Source organism: Erpetoichthys calabaricus, chromosome 17, assembly GCF_900747795.2.
Source record: "Erpetoichthys calabaricus chromosome 17, fErpCal1.3, whole genome shotgun sequence".
In the NCBI taxonomy this organism is placed as follows: domain Eukaryota; kingdom Metazoa; phylum Chordata; class Cladistia; order Polypteriformes; family Polypteridae; genus Erpetoichthys; species Erpetoichthys calabaricus.
In genome coordinates, this window is record NC_041410.2 from 36,160,237 (window position 1) to 36,181,064 (window position 20,828).

The window sequence follows — 20,828 nt, forward strand, 5'->3', positions numbered from 1 at the left end:
TGTGATATTTTTTCTTGTGTTTCTCATTACTGCTACAGTATGCATACCATAGCAAAACTGAATGGTGTGTTCTGTAAACTATTGACACAAGTATTATAAAATATGAATTAATAAGTTTGCATGATTTTATTGTCTTCTTTAAAATCAGAAAGTTAAACAAAGATAGTATGGTTTTTGGGGTTACCATGTTACGTTGATTTTTAGCTCTGAAGTGGAGGCTGAGATTCATTTAGAGTGCAAAGCTCCAGGAATTCACTGTGCAACTGAGAAGAAGAGATGAGTGCTAGTGCGTCTTACCTTGTTTCTAAACATGGATAATCTAGCAGGACAGTTGTGATCCACCCCCATCTGTATCACCAGCCCCCCCCAACACACACACACTTTTTGGAATTTTAGGCTCTGCCCATTGCCAATAAGGCCTGCCTGACATGCCAGACTGTCAACACTCAGCTGTCAAAGTCAGCCCCCGACAGTCTTCATAGCACTCTGAGAAAAGGACAGAAATAGGCAAGCTGGTTATTTCTGGCTCTGTTCATCTTTTAAAGGTGCCTTTCTGCAGTATCTGACTACTTTATTATTCTTACAGTTGGCATTGTTTACATAGCTATATTTAATCTGTAAGTCATGGGTAACATTCCTTTTAATTGATAAATAGTGCAAGGCATTGATTTGTTATTTGTATTTAACAATCATCTGGCACCAGAGTTACTTGACAGGAAATTGCATAAAACCTGATTATACTGACAAAATAAAATATACAACCACTGGAATACATTTAGCTAGTTACTTACATAACTCCTTTTATGGTGAATCTAGCTGGATGAACACCTCCATGGAAGATATTTAAATGAAATTCCAAGAAGAGAAGGTCAACGTCATTGACATGAAAGCCTAGAGCTATTATCAATGGGGTTAGCAAGAGTCATAAAAGATTTGCTGGAATGCATAAACTCCTTCAATAGGCATTTTGCATAACAGAATATGAAAATTTGTTTCCATACCCAGACAAATGAGCTAACTAATAAAACAGCAGTACTGCCTATCTGTGTAAGGCAATCAAGCTTTTAGCCTGGCATCCCATTAGTACACAGTCCTGTGTTGAGGATTTTGACTTGCTTAAAAATGTGGTGTGAGAAGCATATCTAGAATGGTGCTAGTTATGTCTTACATGCATGATTGTTTAGCCCATTCATTTGTTCTCTTTCAAATTAACTGATTGATGTGGTATCTGCACTGCTGAGACAGATTCATCCTAGTGGCTCCCCTCTCAATCGTTTCTGTGCCCACGCCTGAGAGTGAATGTTACATCTGTGTACAACACTGTGTCTGTGTACGCTGGAAAGGTGTTAGCCTTCTGCTTATGTGTACAGCAAAAAGAAGGGTACCATTGATTAAAATCTGAAGAAAGGCTCGCACACATTTATCGTTCTATCCAGTAACCGAGTAACATTTACTTAGCACATCAGGAGAAGCACTGCCAGATATTTAGAACTGGACTTTTTATTGCATACTGTACTAAATTGTTATACACACATGCATTATCAAACTCATAATCAATTCAGGATCATGGAGTGGCAGGGCCTTTCCTGAAGGGTGCAACACAGGAACTAATGCTGGAAGTGGCAGCAGTGCATTGCTGGGCACAGTGACGCTCTCACACATCTATTCATACATGGCAAATTCAGAGTGGCCATTAACCGAGCATATATGTTACTCTAAAGAAAACTGGAGTTCTCAATGAAAAAAGAAGCAATACAAATACAGAGAGAGAGAGAGTGCAGACTCCATACAGGCAGTAACAAGACCATTTCCTAGGATTGCTAGCCATTGTTCCTTGGTGCTGCACTACAAGTATCCACGCATTTTGAGCATTCTTTTATAATGAACAGTTACACTTTTTCCAACCAAGTGTAATTACTGCACACTGTGCTTTCAACTACTTGTTCCATCATTCAGATTTAACTTTTATAAATGCAGCAGTACTTTTTGATGTTTATATTTTCCTTCCTTCCAATTTTGCCAAACAGATACTTTTTTCATGATTGGCTCATATTACTCATTATATGTACAAATAATTAATATTTCAATTAATGGTCTACCTAAAATACTTTTTATGTTTTTATATGAGAGCCACATAATTCTCCTACTGTCACATGCTGATCTTTTACATCCTTTTTCCCACCCGCTGACCCAAAGTCTTCTTAAAAACAATATTGTGCTTAGGCCTGACCCCTGCTGATCACTCCTTTGTATTTTATGGTGGGTTATATGAATGGAACTATGGAATGTTCTAAGGCCACCTTGTAAAGAAATTTTTAGTGCGCTCCTTCAGTTAATTGCCATGGGGCCTTGGCAGCTGTGAACGGAAGGCAGTAACTGTCATTAACCAGACATCACTTGGCTAAGGCCTAGCTCACTACATCCTATAATAAGAGATTAAAATCCTTGAGTTCATGTTATGCTCTCTAGAGCTTCAAGGTTACACAGCAAAACTCTTTAAGAAGTAAGCTGTGTTCAATAGACTTAAACCTCACTGGGCTGTCTGAACACCAATCGGTGTTATGTGAAGAAAAACACAGGAGCTTCTTAGAAAGTAACTCCAGTTTGTATTAGATACTCTAATATCTGTGCATAAGTTTGCTTACAATACTGCTTATATAAAAGTTTACTTCTTCCAAGATTTAAATGCTCAGAAATGTGTGGCTTTGGAACTGGTGATAATAAGTATAAATTAAATTTGCAGCAGTTTTGAAATTTCTTTGATGTCTTCTAGAATTTTTCATCTATGGTCCAATTCATTTTCTGACCCAGTTCTGGTTGTCAGGAGCCCCAGCCAGCTATGGCAACATTATGTGCAAGGTAGCAGCTAACGCAGGGTGGAATGGCAGTTCACTGGGAGGCACAATCTCACAAATGTCTTTATTTTCAGGATATTTAACTATTCTAACTTTTTCAAATACACTTAAAGGTGATTAAAAGGAAATTTTCTAAGTGGGATCAACATTTAAATATCCTTGCAAGAGAAGTTAGAAATGTGTAAATGCAGTTAGAATGCCACCCAAATTTTGATGCTTCTGCTGTATGACTACCTTTAATTCCATATGGGAGGAATATGTGTTTGAAAAGTATCCTGGAGCCAGTTTTTCAAAAGTGTTCTGTAAAGATTTTTAAATATTAATAGGAAGCACAATGCATAGCACTTTCATACTGTGCGTATATCACTTGAATTACAATTAAGCAAAGATCAATGGACAGCTCCAGGGACCCAGGTTTGGTTCAGAGCCGGGCTGCTCTCCATGTGGAGTTTACATGGTCCCCCCTTGTGTTAAAGCACAACTGCTACTCTGGTACTCCTCCGACATGCCCCCCCACCCTATAATAAGTAGGCTAAGTAAACTGTCAACTCTAAACTACCTGGTTTGTAAGAATGCCCTGAATTAGACTGGTACCTTTTGAGGTGAGGTTCCTGCCTTGTTCCCAGTATTGGCAGTATAAACATCATCCTCGAACGATCTTGAAGTGGACAGAGGAAATCTGGAAAATAAATGAATAAACATTTCAGCATTTCTTTTGTGAGGGCAAAACGTTGTGCAGCTGTGAATTACAAAGTTCATCCTGTATTCTTGACAAGCCATATGATTCTTTGTATTGAGTGTCTTGAGGGGCAGCTTCACCTTGTGACTGTTGTCATTTGAGCTAGTTCACTCATGGGGCAACGAATCCTATGAAACATTTGGTCACAGTATCACTAAGGTCTCCTTCATTATTATATAGCAGTGCAAATGCCTGGTAAGTTCACTGTAGGCAGTGGTGTAGCTAGGGGCGGGCGAAGGGGGCGGTCTGCCCTGGGTGGCATTATTGGCCAAAAGGCTCAGTACAATTCATGTGTAAGCAGCAGGGTTCAGAAAAATATCACTCATGAATTAAAAAAGTAAAATTCTCTGATTTTTATCCACAAATGCTTCAAAAATAATTTTCAGACTGTCCTTCTGTTTATGGCATCAGACACAGCAGTTACATAAACATTACACCGATAATAATTTCTAGGAAGATAAACAACTAATTTACAGTTTATAATTTCATTTTGTTATCAATCCGAATGCGTTCTTGCTCTGCGCAGAAAACATCGCCACCTATCACTTGTACACTAGACTGGTTCTGGTTTTCGCAGCGTAATTATATTACACTAATAATTACAACATGGCTTATCAGTGCGTCTATAGTATATTCTTGTCTAGTTGATGCTTATAAATAATTATATGTGAAAAATTATTGCTGTTTCTCTATATATAAATAAATCTATGCACAATTTATCATAATTTTTCTCTATACATAATTTTAATTTTCTATTTAAATAGGTTAACATATTCAGATATGTTGGAGGGCAGCAAATTGAAGCACCACCCTGCCCTGAGTGGCACAGACTCGAGCTACGCCACTATTTGTAGGTATATGAAAATTATGATATTTTGTGAGTTTTTATTCTTTCAGTTTGAGTGTATGCATAAAGAATGAATTACAGAAGTTACACGCAAACAGAATAGAACGCCTAAACCAACGAATCACTTGTATAAAACCACAAGTGGTAACAGCAATCAAGTTTTTTGTCAGAGTGTCAATATACTTTGTAAAGACTCTTCTTCCCGAATTAGCTACAAAGATGGGGATGAGAACCAAAACACTCATGAACTTCTGCAGCTGCACTATTGAAAGAATGCGGACAGGAAGCATTACTATTTGGTTTGGTAACCTCACTTGCCAGGATGACAAACGTCTTTAAGGGTCTGCTTCACGCCATCTACTCAACCAAATGTCTGAGGAGAGCTAAATCCATCATCTTTAATGACATCCATCCAGCTTATCCCCTGTTTTCACTTGTGCCTTCTGGAACGCACTACTGGAGTCTCACCACTCACTCCACCTGTTTCAGGAACCACTTCTTCCTCCAGGCCATAAGGTCGCTGAACTCCCAGTGCAGGGCAGTAACCTGATCCTACCTGCCCTGCACTGTGTACTGCACCCACCTGCCTGTGTAATGTGAAATTGTACTGTACGTTACTTTTTTCCCACTCTTACTTACTGTATTTATTTTTTAATGCTACCTTTTCTTCTGCTACTTTTATTTGTTTACTGTATTCATTTATACATCACCGCAACACAAGAATTTTCTCTATGCTCTCACAGTGTATTTGACAATAAAGATCTCTAATCTAATCTAATCTAATCTAATCTAATCTAATCTAATCTAATCTAATCTAATCTAATCTAATCTAATCTAATCTAATCTAATCATACAGGCCAATCCAAGAAATGCTTAGGAATTATATTAGGTTTCAACAACAGCAACACCATTTATTTATTTAGCACGTTTTCATACAAATGATGTAGCTCAAAATTCTTTAAAAAATGAAGAAAGAAATTAACAAAGAATAAAGTAAGGTCCAATGCTAGGGAGGACAGAAAAAACAAAAATAACTCCAGAGAGCTGGAGAGAAAAACAAAATCTGCAAGGGTTCCAAGGCCACGAGACCACCCAGCCCCCATTGGAAGAACAACATGGAAAATTGCTGGATTGACTTTTTGTTGTGGCATTACTCGCTCATCCTCTCAATCAAGGAATTTAGCAGTTAAATGAGTGCTGAACAGCAGTCAGGAACCCATTCAGGTGGTTAAAGAAATAGATGATTTTAAATGAGCCTCAAAGTACTTGCTGTTGTCACAAAGCCTAAAGTGGATGTGTGAACAATGGCATGTCAATGGACACGTCAAATAACATGGAATGATGTATTTTAAATACTCTTTATGTTTGAAGTATACTTATTCAATTAATTAATTACAATATCTACAACTAAGGAGCATTACACATTTAATGTGATGTAGCATTTAGCATAGTATATTACATGGACACTTTGAGAGAAAAGCCAAGCAAAATGACACCTTTTATTGGCTAACTAAGTGTCATTTTGCTTGGCTTTTCTCTACATTCATAATGGCTAATACGGTACAACACCCTAGTACTATGGACAATTTGAGTAAATGGTATTCAGTCATTTTTGTTCATTTCAAAGAGCATCAGGTTAAGGTTAACTGCAGACCCTCTGTGTGTGTGTGTGTGTGTGTGACAGAATGAGCAATGTTTACATACTGTAACTACATAACCATACATCTGAATGCCAGGGATGGAATTCTTATGAGGCTGAGGACACCCTGTCATAAAGAAAACATGTACAACATGCACAGCCAACACAGACGCACTAAACAGGGCCAGTCACACTTGCTCTCTCTCTCTCTCTCTCTCTCTCCATCTTTCCAAAATGAAAATACAACATTCAGTACAGAAGCTCACAGCTCTTCTTAATCCCTCAGGCTGTCAGGCCCTTTATATAGGGAGCTCATCTCAGTGTCCTGGCACAAGTGGGCTGATGGATTTATCTTGAGAGATAGAGTTACAGGCACTGAGTGCTCCCCCCACCCTCAGTATCCTAAAGCCGCTCCCTCCCCTTCTTTGCTTACTTTTTAAATTAAGCAGCAAGGGGACAGGCTAACTGTGCTCTGGTTTTGGAACAGGAAAGGACCAACTAATTGCATTTTCTGTACTTCCTACTTACAGGAAAGGCACGGCTGAGCATGGCAGGATCAGCAGCGAGTGGACTGGAGGTGCTTCTCTCCACATTGCAGGTAGGAGGCAGTCTAGCTTCTTGCATGGTCTTATTGTAATATTTCCTAAAACACAGATGAGGAAGTGATTGTATCTTCTAGTTAGCTCCGTGTGCAAATAGTGTGTTTCAGGCAAGGCAGGTCTTCTGACTTTAAAGCACTCACTTTGTTATAATATATTGGGCCTAGTACATGAAATGCCTAAGAAATCACTGTGATAGATGTTCAAATTTACTTTTGACTGGTCGTTACCATACCTTTTCATGAAACCAAAAAGATTTAGCTTTAATATTCTATTTGCCTAAGACAGGGAAGTTTATACACATAGTAAAAAGTTCTAATATAATATAATACTGTTTTGCCTTCCACATCCTTTACAAACAAGCAAGTCAAATTAATTGGTAATGTTAATTTGGTTCTGTGTGATAGCGGTGTATGTGTTTGTATGTGTACAATAAACTGATGCTCCGTCTAAGAATTATTCCAAAACGAACACATTTTCCTTCTAATATGTAATAAGTTCTCTCAATACTCTAACCTTTTCTTCACATAAGCTTTTGCCCTCTTTCTTTTCTTTAATGAATTTCTAAGTCCTGTTAATAAAAACAATAGCAGTAAAGCAGTCTCTGTAGTAATCACATTTTCTTGATGATATCTACCATTTCTCATCTGGCTTCGAGATATGATAGCAGCACTGGTATCACATTGCCTAGGCTGCTGGTAAATTTCATTGACCTTTTTTACATTAAATGTACTCCATCCATCAGTCCTTTCATCAGTGCCTTTTCAATAGCTCTTTACTCCATGGCAAGGTTTCAAGGATGAAGGAATTCACAGGTTCATCACGTACTCACCTACAACCCCACTCATGAACTACAAATCTGAGAATCAAATCTAACAGCCTGTCGCTGTAGACTGTAGAAGAACACTTGGATCTGTAAAGGAAACCTTGGGAGAGCAGACAAACTCTACAAAGAAGGAATGAAACTGAGGTAGTCATGTTACTTGCAGTAGTAGTCATTTTCAGGAACTATTTTTATTTAATTTTGTGTCCCATAGGCTTGATTAGTGCCCTATAATGAAGGATGTGAGCTCAGAAAACACATGGTTGGATAGGTACAAGTATAGATTTAATGGATTGTTATTTTATTTAATTAGTGTCCCCTCATTTTAAATTGTGAGGTTCACTTTGCATCAGATAAATAAAGCTGGTTACAAAACCCCCCGAACACAGCAGCTGTCAAGGCACCACCGTTTTGCTGTTTGAGTGCCACATGCTTGTGGCACCAGAGGTAGCAGGTTGCTGTCCAGTTGCTGTCACACAATTTAAGAAACTAGGTTCAATAAATTGATTAATGGACTCATTGGGGTAGAAGGTGGTGTGATCAGCATTAGGCTGGCTATCACTTGAGTTAATCACATAGGAGCTCAGCAAGGAATTGGCCCATGCTGCCCATTTTATTTCTGTAAGTGTTGCATATGCCTCAAGTGTTTCTCACACTGATCTCTTTGGAGAGTAAAAATTAATGTTTCATAAATCTTGTGTTCTCTGATTTGCAAATCTCTACAGGCTCAATGTTGTGACTCTTTTTTTTTTCTTCAGCTGTGTGAAGAATACTTGGCATGGTATTTACTGTTTCATGACATTATAAAGCAGGATAAGTGACTTGATTATTGTCTCACACACACAAGGCTTATCTAAACATTACCACAAATTGGCTTATCTAAACATTGTCACAAATTGCGCCTGTCGGTGCCAAGTACACTTAAGACCTTAAGGCTTTACTTTGTAAGTAAACATTATAATGACATTCATAATTATTTTGATATACAAGTGAGGCATCTATAGAAGACAGACCATGCTTAGCTGGATGGGAAATTTTAGTTATTGCACTATTAAATTTTAAATTATGCAACATAATCAAGATCACATTCCAAATTATTAGCTAGGATAAAAACAGCATCCTTGTGCTTTAAAGCCCAATGCCATAACCGATAGCCTGCCAGTAGACTATTCTGTGTCTCAGTGTTTAAAATATTTATTAGCTTGATCAAGTGTCTCAGTTGGCTTTGCTGATTGTTCATAGCCAAATTGCATTAGTACGCATCCAAACATCATAATGATGACTCCGTTGATTCAACCATACAAGAGATAAGGTTGCATCTTATTTTATTTCATGTACACCTGTCTTCTTTCCCACTCTTATTTAATACATTGCACTTTTATACCATTTAAACCGATTTGTTACATTTGCTCTGTCTAATAGTGTAACAGGTCTGTGTGACTTTAAATCTTCCAACCTTTAAAGGATTAGCTGTTGCACATTTTTCAGTATCATATTTTTCTACTTAATCTGTACTCTGACTCATTAATATATATATCACAAAACGAAGGAGCTCTAATGTAACTTGCACATTTCTTCGTGAGCTGACTAGTTTTAAAAATCACTTGCATATAAATCTTAATGAGCCATGAATACATTTTAGATAAATAGAATGTTTAATGATTGCTCATCGTTGTGTCATGGGAGACATGACATGATGGGAATGAGCCACTTCATCATTTTTCATTTAATCATTTTCATTATATACTGTGTTCTTATTCTGTGTTTCCTGGCTTGCTGATTTCTAAGAGATTCCCCAATGAAATCAGTAAAATAACAATTTATTATGTAGCTTTTATTCCAGTTTTTATTTTCTTCCCATAATCCTGATTCTATATTCTTAAAAGAAATATAAAAACACAGTTAGAAATTGAATTAAATTATTGTTCTCATATGATATTCAAAATGTTCAAGATTGCCACTAAATTTGTTAGTATTTACAATCATTATTGCTACTAGTTGTTTTCTTTTATAGTGAGCTCATTCTCCAGTACAAACTTAGAAAACACATAAATCACCAAAATAGACACGGAAACACAGCCTGTGTTTTTGATGGAGTCATATAACAATACAAATAAATACTGGAATTTTAAGGCTCTTAAAAACCCCTCTAGGAATCAAATTTATGTTGCACAAACTAACATTCCATAATGCAGGGTGCCTAATAAAGATAGATAGATAGATAGATAGATAGATAGATAGATAGATAGATAGATAGATAGATAGATAGAATAGCATATGGTGTAAGGCAGAAAGAAAAGCCTGTAGGGGGCGCTATCTATCTATCTGTCTATCTATCTATGATATAGTTCCCTATCTATCTATTTTTTTCAGTGATTTTTCCAACGCTCTTACTCCTGAACTGGGTCGCAAAGGGTGATAGATAGATAGATAGATAGATAGATAGATAGATAGATAGATAGATAGATAGATAGATAGATAGATAGATAGATAGATAGATAGATAGATAGATAGATAGAATAGCATAGGGTGAAAGAAAGCTAGATTATATATTATAGTAGGAACGGAAAGCATTTCCATTCTCACATTCTTCAATGGCCTAACCCTAATTGGAGAAACATGACCTTCTGATCTCAGCAGCTTCTGTATAGGACCGATGTATCATGTTACGTACCTGCTAACGTATTTGCTAACGTATTTGCAAGTGAAGAACTTGAATGTGAGCGAGTTCAGTTTGATGTGACATTCTGGATCTGGTTTAGGTTCAGATTAAACGTTTTGACTTACTCTATAATGTAGGGGTGGAGCCAAATCTGAATACGGTATTCGGATAAGCACAAATAGTGGATTTTTACGAATATTTATTTTGTACGATTTTTTTGCCATTTATTTGTATTTGGAAAAAATAACGTAACGTTAAGCTTGTGCTTAAGCTGCACCACCACTGAAACGAGCATACAGTGAAGCTCCGCTTTCGCTTTTAGGAAAACGTTATACTTCGTGAGGCCACTTTATATTTTTCCCCGTTGGACATGTAATATGTGAAGCGAATTTTGAGTGGTAGTATAATTTGACCGGCAGCGTAATAGGTTAGTTCACATACATGCTGGTTCCACAATCACCATTTGTGTCGCACGTTTGGAAATAGAGCAGTAATTTATATGTATATTTACATCTCTTTTTTGACCGGGAGGATATTAGCGTATATGGTAATACGTGTTTGTTGCTGGGTATAACTCAATAAAGTGTATATTTAAATAAAAAAGTCTTCATAATTATTGTATTCTAGTCAAGAACACTGTAATAGCCTAATATAAGGCATGCAAAATTGAAAAAAGTAAACTCATGGGTCATTTATTGTCACTCCTTAAAAAATACAAAATGAACTGAACATGAACTAGTTCAAAATTGAAATGGTGAACTATGAACGTGAATGTATTCATTTCAGTCTCTGTGTACTGAACATGGAGCTAGTTCTTATGAGGTGTGAACTTGCACAATAATGATTATTGGGAAATATCCTTAGGTTTTCCCTGAAGGAGTCGCACATTCCTCCCCCTCTGCCTGTCTCTCTTTTTCTTATTTTAATTCAGAGGCACCAAGTTGAAGGACATGGTCTAATACCCCCCCATCCTTAGCTCTGATGTTCTTTGGCAGAGTCTATGCTTCAGGCAAGCCCTTGCCAACCAGGCAACTCTTTGTAATTGATAGTTAGATTAAAGGAGCTGGACTTATATTTGCTACTAGCTAAGGGCTCTGAAATGCCACTGTGGTGTATTTTTCCAATTAACAACCTCATTTTGCATTTCAGGCTTATTATGTAAATGAAAACACATAATTACATTAATGCAGGGTATGATCTCAGCAAGTAATGGGCCCATTATAGGGACATAAGCTCATCATGTCTTGTTTTTAATTAAGAGAACAAAACGCTGACTTTAGTACTAGTTTAGTCAGAGAAGTAATACAGACATTGAGTTCCAAAAAATTCCATCAAACTGAACATTCGACCCCCTTCTACTACCTATTTCAGAGAGCTGTATGACAAAAGAATGCAGTCTGTAGTGGTTCCTTATGAATATTAAGACAGCAGAACCAGCTTAGCATAGACCCAGTAGGCTTGTTTAGAGTAATAAAAAAATACCTTCGACTGTTTCTCCCAGAAAGATTTTAATTTGGCCCAGTCCAACAATAATAAGATATTGAGTTATGAGTGGTGGGTTAGGATCCTTCTAGTTAAGCAAAATGAGTTTTTTTCATCACAATAGATTTTTCATTATATAATGTTATCCCATCTGGTGTGGATGGTAATTAGTGTTGACTGGAGCATGGAGCTCAGCATACAAAGAGGACTTTGAACAAGATTTCCTTTCCATGGCTAACCAAGCAGGTGTGGTTTTGTTGACTTTCAAAATGTTAGTTAAACGTATGTTTGCAGCCCAGTAATAGAATTGAATGTTATGTAGTGTCATGTTTATCACTTCTACATAAAGAAAAATGAAATAATAAGAAAACAAAGCTGAATTTTAATCATATGCTAACCCAATGTTTTTAGATAAATAGAGTTCAAACAAAAAACATGACAACTTCAGTCACTTATCCATCTATCCTTTTTCTGAAGAAGGCTATTGGGTCATGTACAATATATTTCTATCCAGATCAGGGTTGTGGCAGTGCTGGAACCTATCCTAGCTAGTGTAAGGCCCAATCCCTAAACAGAATACCAGTCGATAATTGGGCAAACATGCAGACATAGAGAGAACATGCAAACTCCACCCAGAATGCAAACCCTGGTCTCCTTACTGCACTACCACTGCACCACCGTGTCACCCCCTGGGCAATTGGCTCCTCGTGCCTATCTGGTCAACATTGTTAATAAGGCAAGAATGATTCCAGGATGCAGCACTCGTCCACTGCACAGCACAGTCACAGTTCATTCTTCATTAAATGTGGAAGAGCGGCGAAAGAAGCGAAGTTTTTTTTATACACAACCAAAGTAAAATCATTATTAAAGTAAGATATGCAACTGTGGGGTGTTTTATAAAACCCAGAATAACCAGAAAAAATTAACATGGACAGGGAGAATGTGAAAGTGCCACTAAGACGGAGAACAGTCCAAGAAACAACTTAAGGGCTAGAAGACTGTGAGACAGCAGCACCTACCACTCTGCCACAACTCTATTAATAATGTAATTTCAGCAAAATTACTTCAAAGAAAGGCAGTTTAATAGTAATCAAAAATTGTTTCTTTATATACTGCTCAAAAAATTAAAGGAACACTTTTTAATGAGAATATAGCATCAAGTCAATGAAACTTCTGGGCTATTGATCAGCTGCTTTGGTGTTAATGAAATTAACAACAGATGCACTAGAGGGGCAACAATGAGACGACCCCCCAAACAGAAATGGTTTAACAGGTGGATGCCACTGACATTTTTCCCTGCTCATCTGTTTTTTCACTCGTTTTGCATTTGGCTACGGTCAGTGTCACTACTGGCAGCGTGAGGCGATATCTGGACCCTACAGAGCTGGCACAGGTAGTCCAACTTCTCCAGGATGGCACATTAATACGTGCCATTGCCGGAAGGTTTGTTGTGTCTCCCAGCATAGTCTCAAGGGCTTGGAGGAGATTCCAGGAGACAGACAGTTACTCTAGGAGAGCTGGACAGGGCCCCTCATAGAAGGTCCTTAACACATCAGCAGGATCAGTATCTGCTCCTTTGGGCAAGGAGGAACAGGATGAGCACTGCCAGAGCCTGCAAAATGACCTCCAGCAGACCACTGGTGTGAATGTCTCTGACCAAACAATCAGAAACAGACTTCATGAGGGAGGCCTGAGGGCCCAACATCCTCTAGTGGGTCCTGTGCTCACTGCCTGGCACTGTGGAGCTCGATTACCATAGAATACCAGAATTGGCAGGTCCACCACTGGCACCCTGTGCTTTTCACAGATGAAAGCATCGGGATGAAATCCTTGGACCCATTGTCAGACCCTATGCTGGTGTAGTGGGTCCTTGGTTCCTCCTGGTGCATGACAATGCCCGGCCTCATGTGGCGAGAGTATGCAGGTTGTTCCTGCAGGATAAAGGAATTGATACCATGGACTGGCCCCCATGCTCACCTGACCTAAATCCAATAGAACACCTCTGGGTGTGACATTATGTTTCGGTCCATCCGAGGCCGCCAAGTTGCGCCTCAGAGTCTCCAGGATCTCAGAGACAGGTCAAGATCTGGGAGGAGATCCCCCAAGACACCATCTGTCGTCTCATTAGGAGCATGCCCCGGTGTTGTCAGGCATGCATACAAGCATGTGGGGGCCATACAAACTACTGAGTACCATTTGGAGTTGCTGCAATGAAATTTCAGCCAAATGGATGAGCCTGCCACATCATTTTTTCACTTTGATTTTTGGGGTGTCTTTGAATTCAGCCCTCTGTAGGGTGATCATTTTCATTTCCATCAAACGATGTGGCATCCTATCGTTCCTAACACATTACCATATCAGTCCACATCAGTAGAGATAGCCAGCAGGATTTTTTTCCCATTGAGATCTGATGTGTTTTCAAAGTGTTCCTTTAATATTTTTGAGCAGTTTATTTAGTATTCATGGGCATCCTTAGTAGTGAGACTCATTCTTCTCAGTTTAAATTGCCACACTTTCACGTGTGTTTTCTCCATTCGATCTTTGCTTTAGCATTTGCAGTCTCTGTATCCACAGGAATGTAACACCAGTGGATAACGAGAATTGACTGTATATGCAGTTGTCTGAGTTCTTCTTTAGTAATTTGACAACAAAGTGAGTATTGTCTTCTAAGGAGCATATCTTTGCTTGACCATTTCAGTTTCATAGCGTATCGTGGGCTCAAGGAATGAGATATATGAGCCCTTTAAAATTTTACTAGAGAACAGGGCTGGATTCTTGAGAAGTACAGTATGTCCTTATTTCCCCATGAATACAACAATATACCATTTCTTGTATATTGAGGATACGTTACATCATTATCTTGAACTGTGTTTAGTTAATATTTATTTTGTTTCTTTTGAATATTGTGAGAAACAAATGGCAGAATTTCAAAAAACTGATGGCATGGACTCCCTCACAATCCCCCACAGGGTGCCATTCTTTCTATCACAAGTATGAACAGATTCCCTGTTGAAGTTCCACTTCAGAACCTAAAGTTTTGTTTTATCAATACGGACGCTATCAATTAATTCATACTAAAATTATGCAACATCAGATCTTGCGTCGCTATGCCTGGATCAATCAATATACAGTATAATACAGGTCCTTCACTTATATCTGTTGTTTTATCCAATTAATTTTACAGACAACAAAAATTGTATCCATTGTATGAACACATTGTATATAACACCATTTTACCTGATTTCTAATTCTGCCCTAGCATTGTCTCAGCAACTTTAATTTCCTATACAACAAACTTAATCACTTAATAGGAACCACGGATCAGACTTTTCATTGTACACTGATAAAAATGTTCTTTTTCCTTCTTTCCCTCAAGATGGATTTTTGCTGGTCTGTCACCCAATCAACTCCATGACCTTCAGTTGCCTTTAATATTATATACTAGCCGGTCCAAGTCAAGTCAAGTTGGGGAACATGCACTGGTACAGTGTGTTGCCGCACCCACTACACGACAAAACAACTCGGGATCCCAGTTGGCAAACCCCCCAGGCAAACACCCGGTCCAGTCTCACCCTCCGGAAATGACCCTCTATCTGGCGCTGCCAGGTGTTACGTGGGCCACCCCTTGGCCTGGTCCAGCCACTTGGGTCCCCAACAATGAGGATCTTATGAGTGGGATCACCCTCGGGGAAACACGCCACATGGCCGTAGTGCCATAACTGATGCTCCCTCACAATGGAGGTAATGTGCCTCATTCGGGACTCCCATCAGCAACTGCTCATTCGACACGTTATATCATTACAGAACGGCTTGGATAGCATACAGGCTTGGGCAGATTTGTGGCAGATGAAATTTAATGTCAGTAAATGTAAAGTATTACACATAGGAAGTAAAAATGTTAGGTTTGAATACACAATGGGCAGTCTGAAAATCGAGAGTACACCTTATGAGAAGGATTTAGGCGTCATAGTAGACTCTAAGCTATCAACTTCCCGACAGTGTTCAGAAGCCATTAAGAAGGCTAACAGGAGGTCAGGTTATATAGCACGATGTGTGGAGTACAAGTCCCAGGAGGTTCTGCTCAACCTTTATAATGCACTGGTGAGGCCTCATCTTGAGTACTGTGTGCAGGTTTGGTCTCCAGGCTACAAAAAGGACATAGCAGGACATATAATACACTGGTGAGGCCTCATCTGGAGAATGGTGTGCAGTTTTGGTCTCCAGGCTACAAAAAGAACATAGCAGCACTAGAAAAGGTCCAGAGAAGAGCGACTAGGCTGATTCCAGGGCTACAGGGGTTGAATTATGAGGAAATATTAAAACAGCTGAGCCTGTACAGTTTAAGCAAAAGAAGATTAAGTGGTGACATGATTGAAGTGTTTAAAATTATGAAGGGAATTAGTAGAGTGGATCGAGACTGTAATTTTAAAATGAGTTCATCAAGAACACGGGGACACACTTAGAAACTTGTTAAGGGTAAATTTCGCACAAACATTAGGAAGTTTTCTTTACACAAAGAACGATAGACACTTGGAATAAGCTACCAAGTAGTGTGGTAGATAGTAAGACGGTGGGGACTTTCAAAACTCAACTTGATGTTTTTTTGGAAGAAATAAGTGGATAGGACTGGCGAGGTTTGTTTGGGCTGAATGGCCTGTTTTCGTCAAGATTGTCCTAACACAAAGCCAAACCAACGGCACCCAAGGATTTTCCAGAGAGACACGGTACCAAAGGAGTCCAGTCTTCGTCTCAGGTCACTGGATAGCGTCCATGTCTCGCAACCATATAGCAAGACAGGAAGCACCAGTCTACAATAAATCTAAAACTCTTCATCTAGTGCTTAAAATCAATGTGCAAGAACATCATTTAATGGAAATGAATTCCACAGAGTGTAACCAAAGTGCACAACACTTGTGATATCTCTCAGGACACTCTCAGTCAAGGGCATCATTCTCAACACACCCATTGCCAGTCATTGGATGCTAGTACTAATAAAACACATCACGTTTTTCATTCTATCAAGTGGCAACTGTAACCAACACAATGACCTAATAAAGAATTTTTAGATAGTAAAAAAATGACAGGAAATTAGAAAGGAACCCATTGAGCCATGGGGTTCTCAAAGTTGTGTCATGGGAGGCCAGCAGGCCCTTCCATCATTTTGCTGCAGTAACAAAGGGAAGATCAAAGGTTTAATGGACTTGAATGAGATTAGTACTCCCTCTAACATTCATTTTTTGTTATATTGTTTCCTATTTGGGCGGCACGGTGGCGCAGTGGGTAGCGCTGCTGCCTCGCAGTTGGGAGATCTGGGGACCTGGGTTCGCTTCCCGGGTCCTCCCTGCGTGGAGTTTGCATGTTCTCCCCGTGTCTGCGTGGGTTTCCTCCGGGCGCTCCGGTTTCCTCCCACGGTCCAAAGACATGCAGGTTAGGTGGATTGGCGATTCTAAATTGGCCCTAGTGTGTGCTTGGTGTGTGTCCTGTGGTGGGTTGGCACCCTGCCCAGGATTGGTTCCCTGCCTTGTGCCCTGTGTTGGCTGGGATTGGCTCCGGCAGACCCCCGTGACCCTGTGTTCGGATTCAGCGGGTTGGAAAATGGATGGATGGATGGATGTTTCCTATTTACTATAAATTTCCTGTTATTAATAAATAGGATTAGTTTGTTTGTTGCCTTATTATATGGCATGTGGTATAAGATTCACAATAGCAGTGTTAATATGTCTGATACAGCATCTATTGGAATGAAAAATGCCCTGCATTTTAAAACATTTTAAAACATTTTAAAACAGGCTTTACACAAAATACATTCCAATGGATAGTGCACCACAAACGTTACTGCTGAATATGTCCAATAGAGTGTAACTGCCAGACAGACAGAGATATAAAAATGAAATATCCATTCACATGGAGTTCTTGTTTTTAATGTTTTTTTTATTTCTTATTAACTTTGTATTGAGAGTGCACGTCATTCTAATTTTATATCACCAACATCTTTACTTCACAAGCGTCTTCCACATATGATTACAATCACAATGCCCTTTTCAATAATGTAACTATATCCTTTCAACCTTTAGCCATCTGCTTTATGAGTTATCCTTTCTCACACTGCCGTTCACTTTGAACTGCTTCTGCTTCATTTATACCTTATTGTTTAGCATTTTGCTTTGCTTGTTTGTAAATTGTGCTGAAGAACAACATTAAAATTGGTAGAGGAAATGAGAAGTTTCATGCAGAATCTCTTAGGGCAGATTATCTGAATAAAGTGAGCAATTTGGATATTAGATATTGTGTTAAGTCTGGGAATTTTGTTTATGGTTGGACACAATGAAAACCTTATCCAGTGTGTAAAGATGCAAGTGTTAGAATTAAATCAATGATGAGCTGAAACATTAGCTCATTCTTTAATTCATTTAAATAACATCATACAACATCTCCTCAAAAATTGACATCCTTATATCTCAAGTGCTGGAAACATTTCAAAAAAGATTTTACTCCCCAGACAAATGAGCATGAAGTGTAGTGACTGATGTCGCTGAATTTTGTTTTTTTCATCAAAACAGAAATAGAATCCTGGCCATATATCTAAGCATTCTGCTTCTAGCATTTATTATTCACTGGCTGAAGCACAAAAGATGGCAGGCGACTGCTCATCAATCAGGTAGCTGATGTCTGGTATGAGAGTTTGATGTCTTTGGTTGATATGTATTGTAAATATTAAAATTATTTTCAGTGGCTGCCTGGAACAAAAATTAGGAACTTAGCCTGCCATCACTTATCCCTTCTTCTAACTCCTAAGTGTTATTTCTTTGCCACTGTGTATTTGTTATTATTGATTGTAATCACAAATATGACAGTTTCTGCCTTGTGGTCATTTGCTGTCTTACTTTACACCCACCCACACACACGCACACACACACACACACATGCACGCACACACCCACGCACACACACATACAAACACACACACATACAAACACAAAGCTTTCAAAAATGATTATTCTAATTTCCTCCTTGGCTTCATGCTAATTTATGTTATTTGGCATGAAGGCACGAACATGTTTAGTTTAATGTAATTTTTCAATATTTATAGTTGTTTTTTTATTTTAAATTATTATTTTTATTATTATATCTCCTACTTTTATACATGTTGCAGAAGTTGTTGTTTTTGTGTATGGCGTTACCATGACAACAAGTCCATTGTCTGTAAACTCTAGTGGTCCTTGAACTGCAAAAAGAGATACTGAAAACACATGAATGAGCAGAGAGAGGTGAGTGTTTACTCGAAATATTGAGAGCACAAGTATAGCTGGAGACAGGCAGGAAACAACAGCTATATAGTGGAATGGATGTTAGCTAAATAAGTGCCAATTCCTTACATACCAAATGCCTTCCGCATTGATATCATTAAAAGGTGGTCCTCAGTATTAAAGAAATTACTACAGTGCTTAATTATAGGCGGTCAAGAATATGTAAGTCCTTTTTAATGAGATATCATTTTGGTTTGTGCTTGCTCACTTACCTCATAATTTTTGGGGTCTACCAAGCAACTGATTTATATTATATTAAACAATAATAGCATATTCATTAGGCAATGCATAAAGAAAAATAATTTGTATTACCCAATCTCAGTGCTTTAGTTGAGCCAGAATTACCTTTGAACATAGTTCTGGAGTACTAGGGTGTTGTCTTGCCTGAAGAAAGGGCCTGAGTTGCCTCGAAAGCTTGCATACTGTAATCTTTTTAGTTAGCCAATAAAAGGTGTCATTTTGCTTGGCTTTTCTCAACATAGTTCTGGCAAATACAACATGTGCCACCTTAATAACATTAGAACAATCTAGATAAGAACAGGCCATTCAGCCCAACAAAGTTCACCAGTCATAACCACTTAATTCTTCCAAAGTAACATTTAGTTTTGAAGGAAGTTATTCCACGTGTCTACATTCTCTGTGTAAAGAAAAAGGTCCTAATGATTGTTCGAAATTTACCCTTAACAAGTACCCAACTGTGTCCCTGTGTTCTTGGTGTATTTATTTTAAAGTAACAGTCTTGATCCACTGGACTAATTGACTTCATAATTATAAACACACCAATCATGTCTCCTTTAATCTTCTTTTGCTTAAACTGTACAGGCTCAGCTCTTTTACTCTTTCCTCATAATTCATCCCCTGAAGCCCTAGAATCAGCCTAGTCGCTCTCCTCTGGACCTCTTCTAGCGCTGCTATGTCCTTTTTGTAGCCTGCAGACCAAAACTGCTCACCATTCTCCAAATGAAGCCTCACCAGTGTATTATAAAGCCTGAGCAGAACCTCCTTAGACTTGTACTCCACACATCAGGGTGTATAAATTAACATTCTGTTTGCCTTCTTAATGGTTTCTGAAAATGCTCTGGCAGTTGATAGTGTCAGGTCCACTATAACTCCTAAATCCTTCTCATAAGGTGTACTTTTGATTTTCATTGTGTATTAAACCATAGCACTTTTTTCCTTTCTACTTTTCTTCCTACTTTTACTGTCATTAAATTTCATCTGACACAAATCTGCCCAAGCCCTCTATAATGATTTAACAGATTCCAGATTATCTGCCAATTCACCTAGTTTGGCATCATCTACAAACATAACCAGATTTTTACTTAAATTCCTCTCCAAATTATTTATATATATACTAGTTGATTACCCAGTGGCTTCGCTCACTGAGTGTAAGGGAAAAAATCTAAAATGTACTATTTATAAAATAATTTTGTTAATTACCAATGTTATTTTTTAATAAATAAAGAGCATTCACAATAACATAGAAATTATATAAATATTAATTATTAAGTAGTAAAACATTTTGATAAAAGAATTTGAAGAAGATATAAGAAGCGTATAAATTATTAAACAGTCAAACATTAACATTTAAGAAGTGGTTTTGGGCAAAGTACCTGCTTGACAACCTTGCACTATGTGCCTGTGATTTAAGAGAAAAATTATTCTGAGAAATGTGGACGCTGTCTTTCCATGCTTAACAGGCAGAAGGTCCAAACAATTCCCAAGTCCAATACTTAACATGAAGAGGTCGGTACATCTTTTTAGATATAAACCCTGGATCTTATTAAAAGAATTCATCACAAAAGCAACCTTGAATGTTGCGGGGTTTTAGTGACCCAAATTCATCTTAAGGTACAGTTTAAAAAGAGAGTCCTG

The 20,828-nt window shown here is 38.3% G+C and overlaps 1 protein-coding gene across 1 annotated transcript in view; it reads left to right on the forward strand.

Annotated features, from left to right (window-relative positions):
• LOC114668153 (cytosolic carboxypeptidase 4) overlaps window positions 1–20,828 on the forward strand; it is an 890,538-nt gene that overhangs the window by 99,852 nt on the left and 769,858 nt on the right. The window contains exon 2 of the mRNA XM_051920839.1: window positions 6,611–6,678. Coding sequence (XP_051776799.1) covers window positions 6,611–6,678 — 68 coding nt within the window. The remainder of the gene's footprint in view (window positions 1–6,610; window positions 6,679–20,828) is intronic.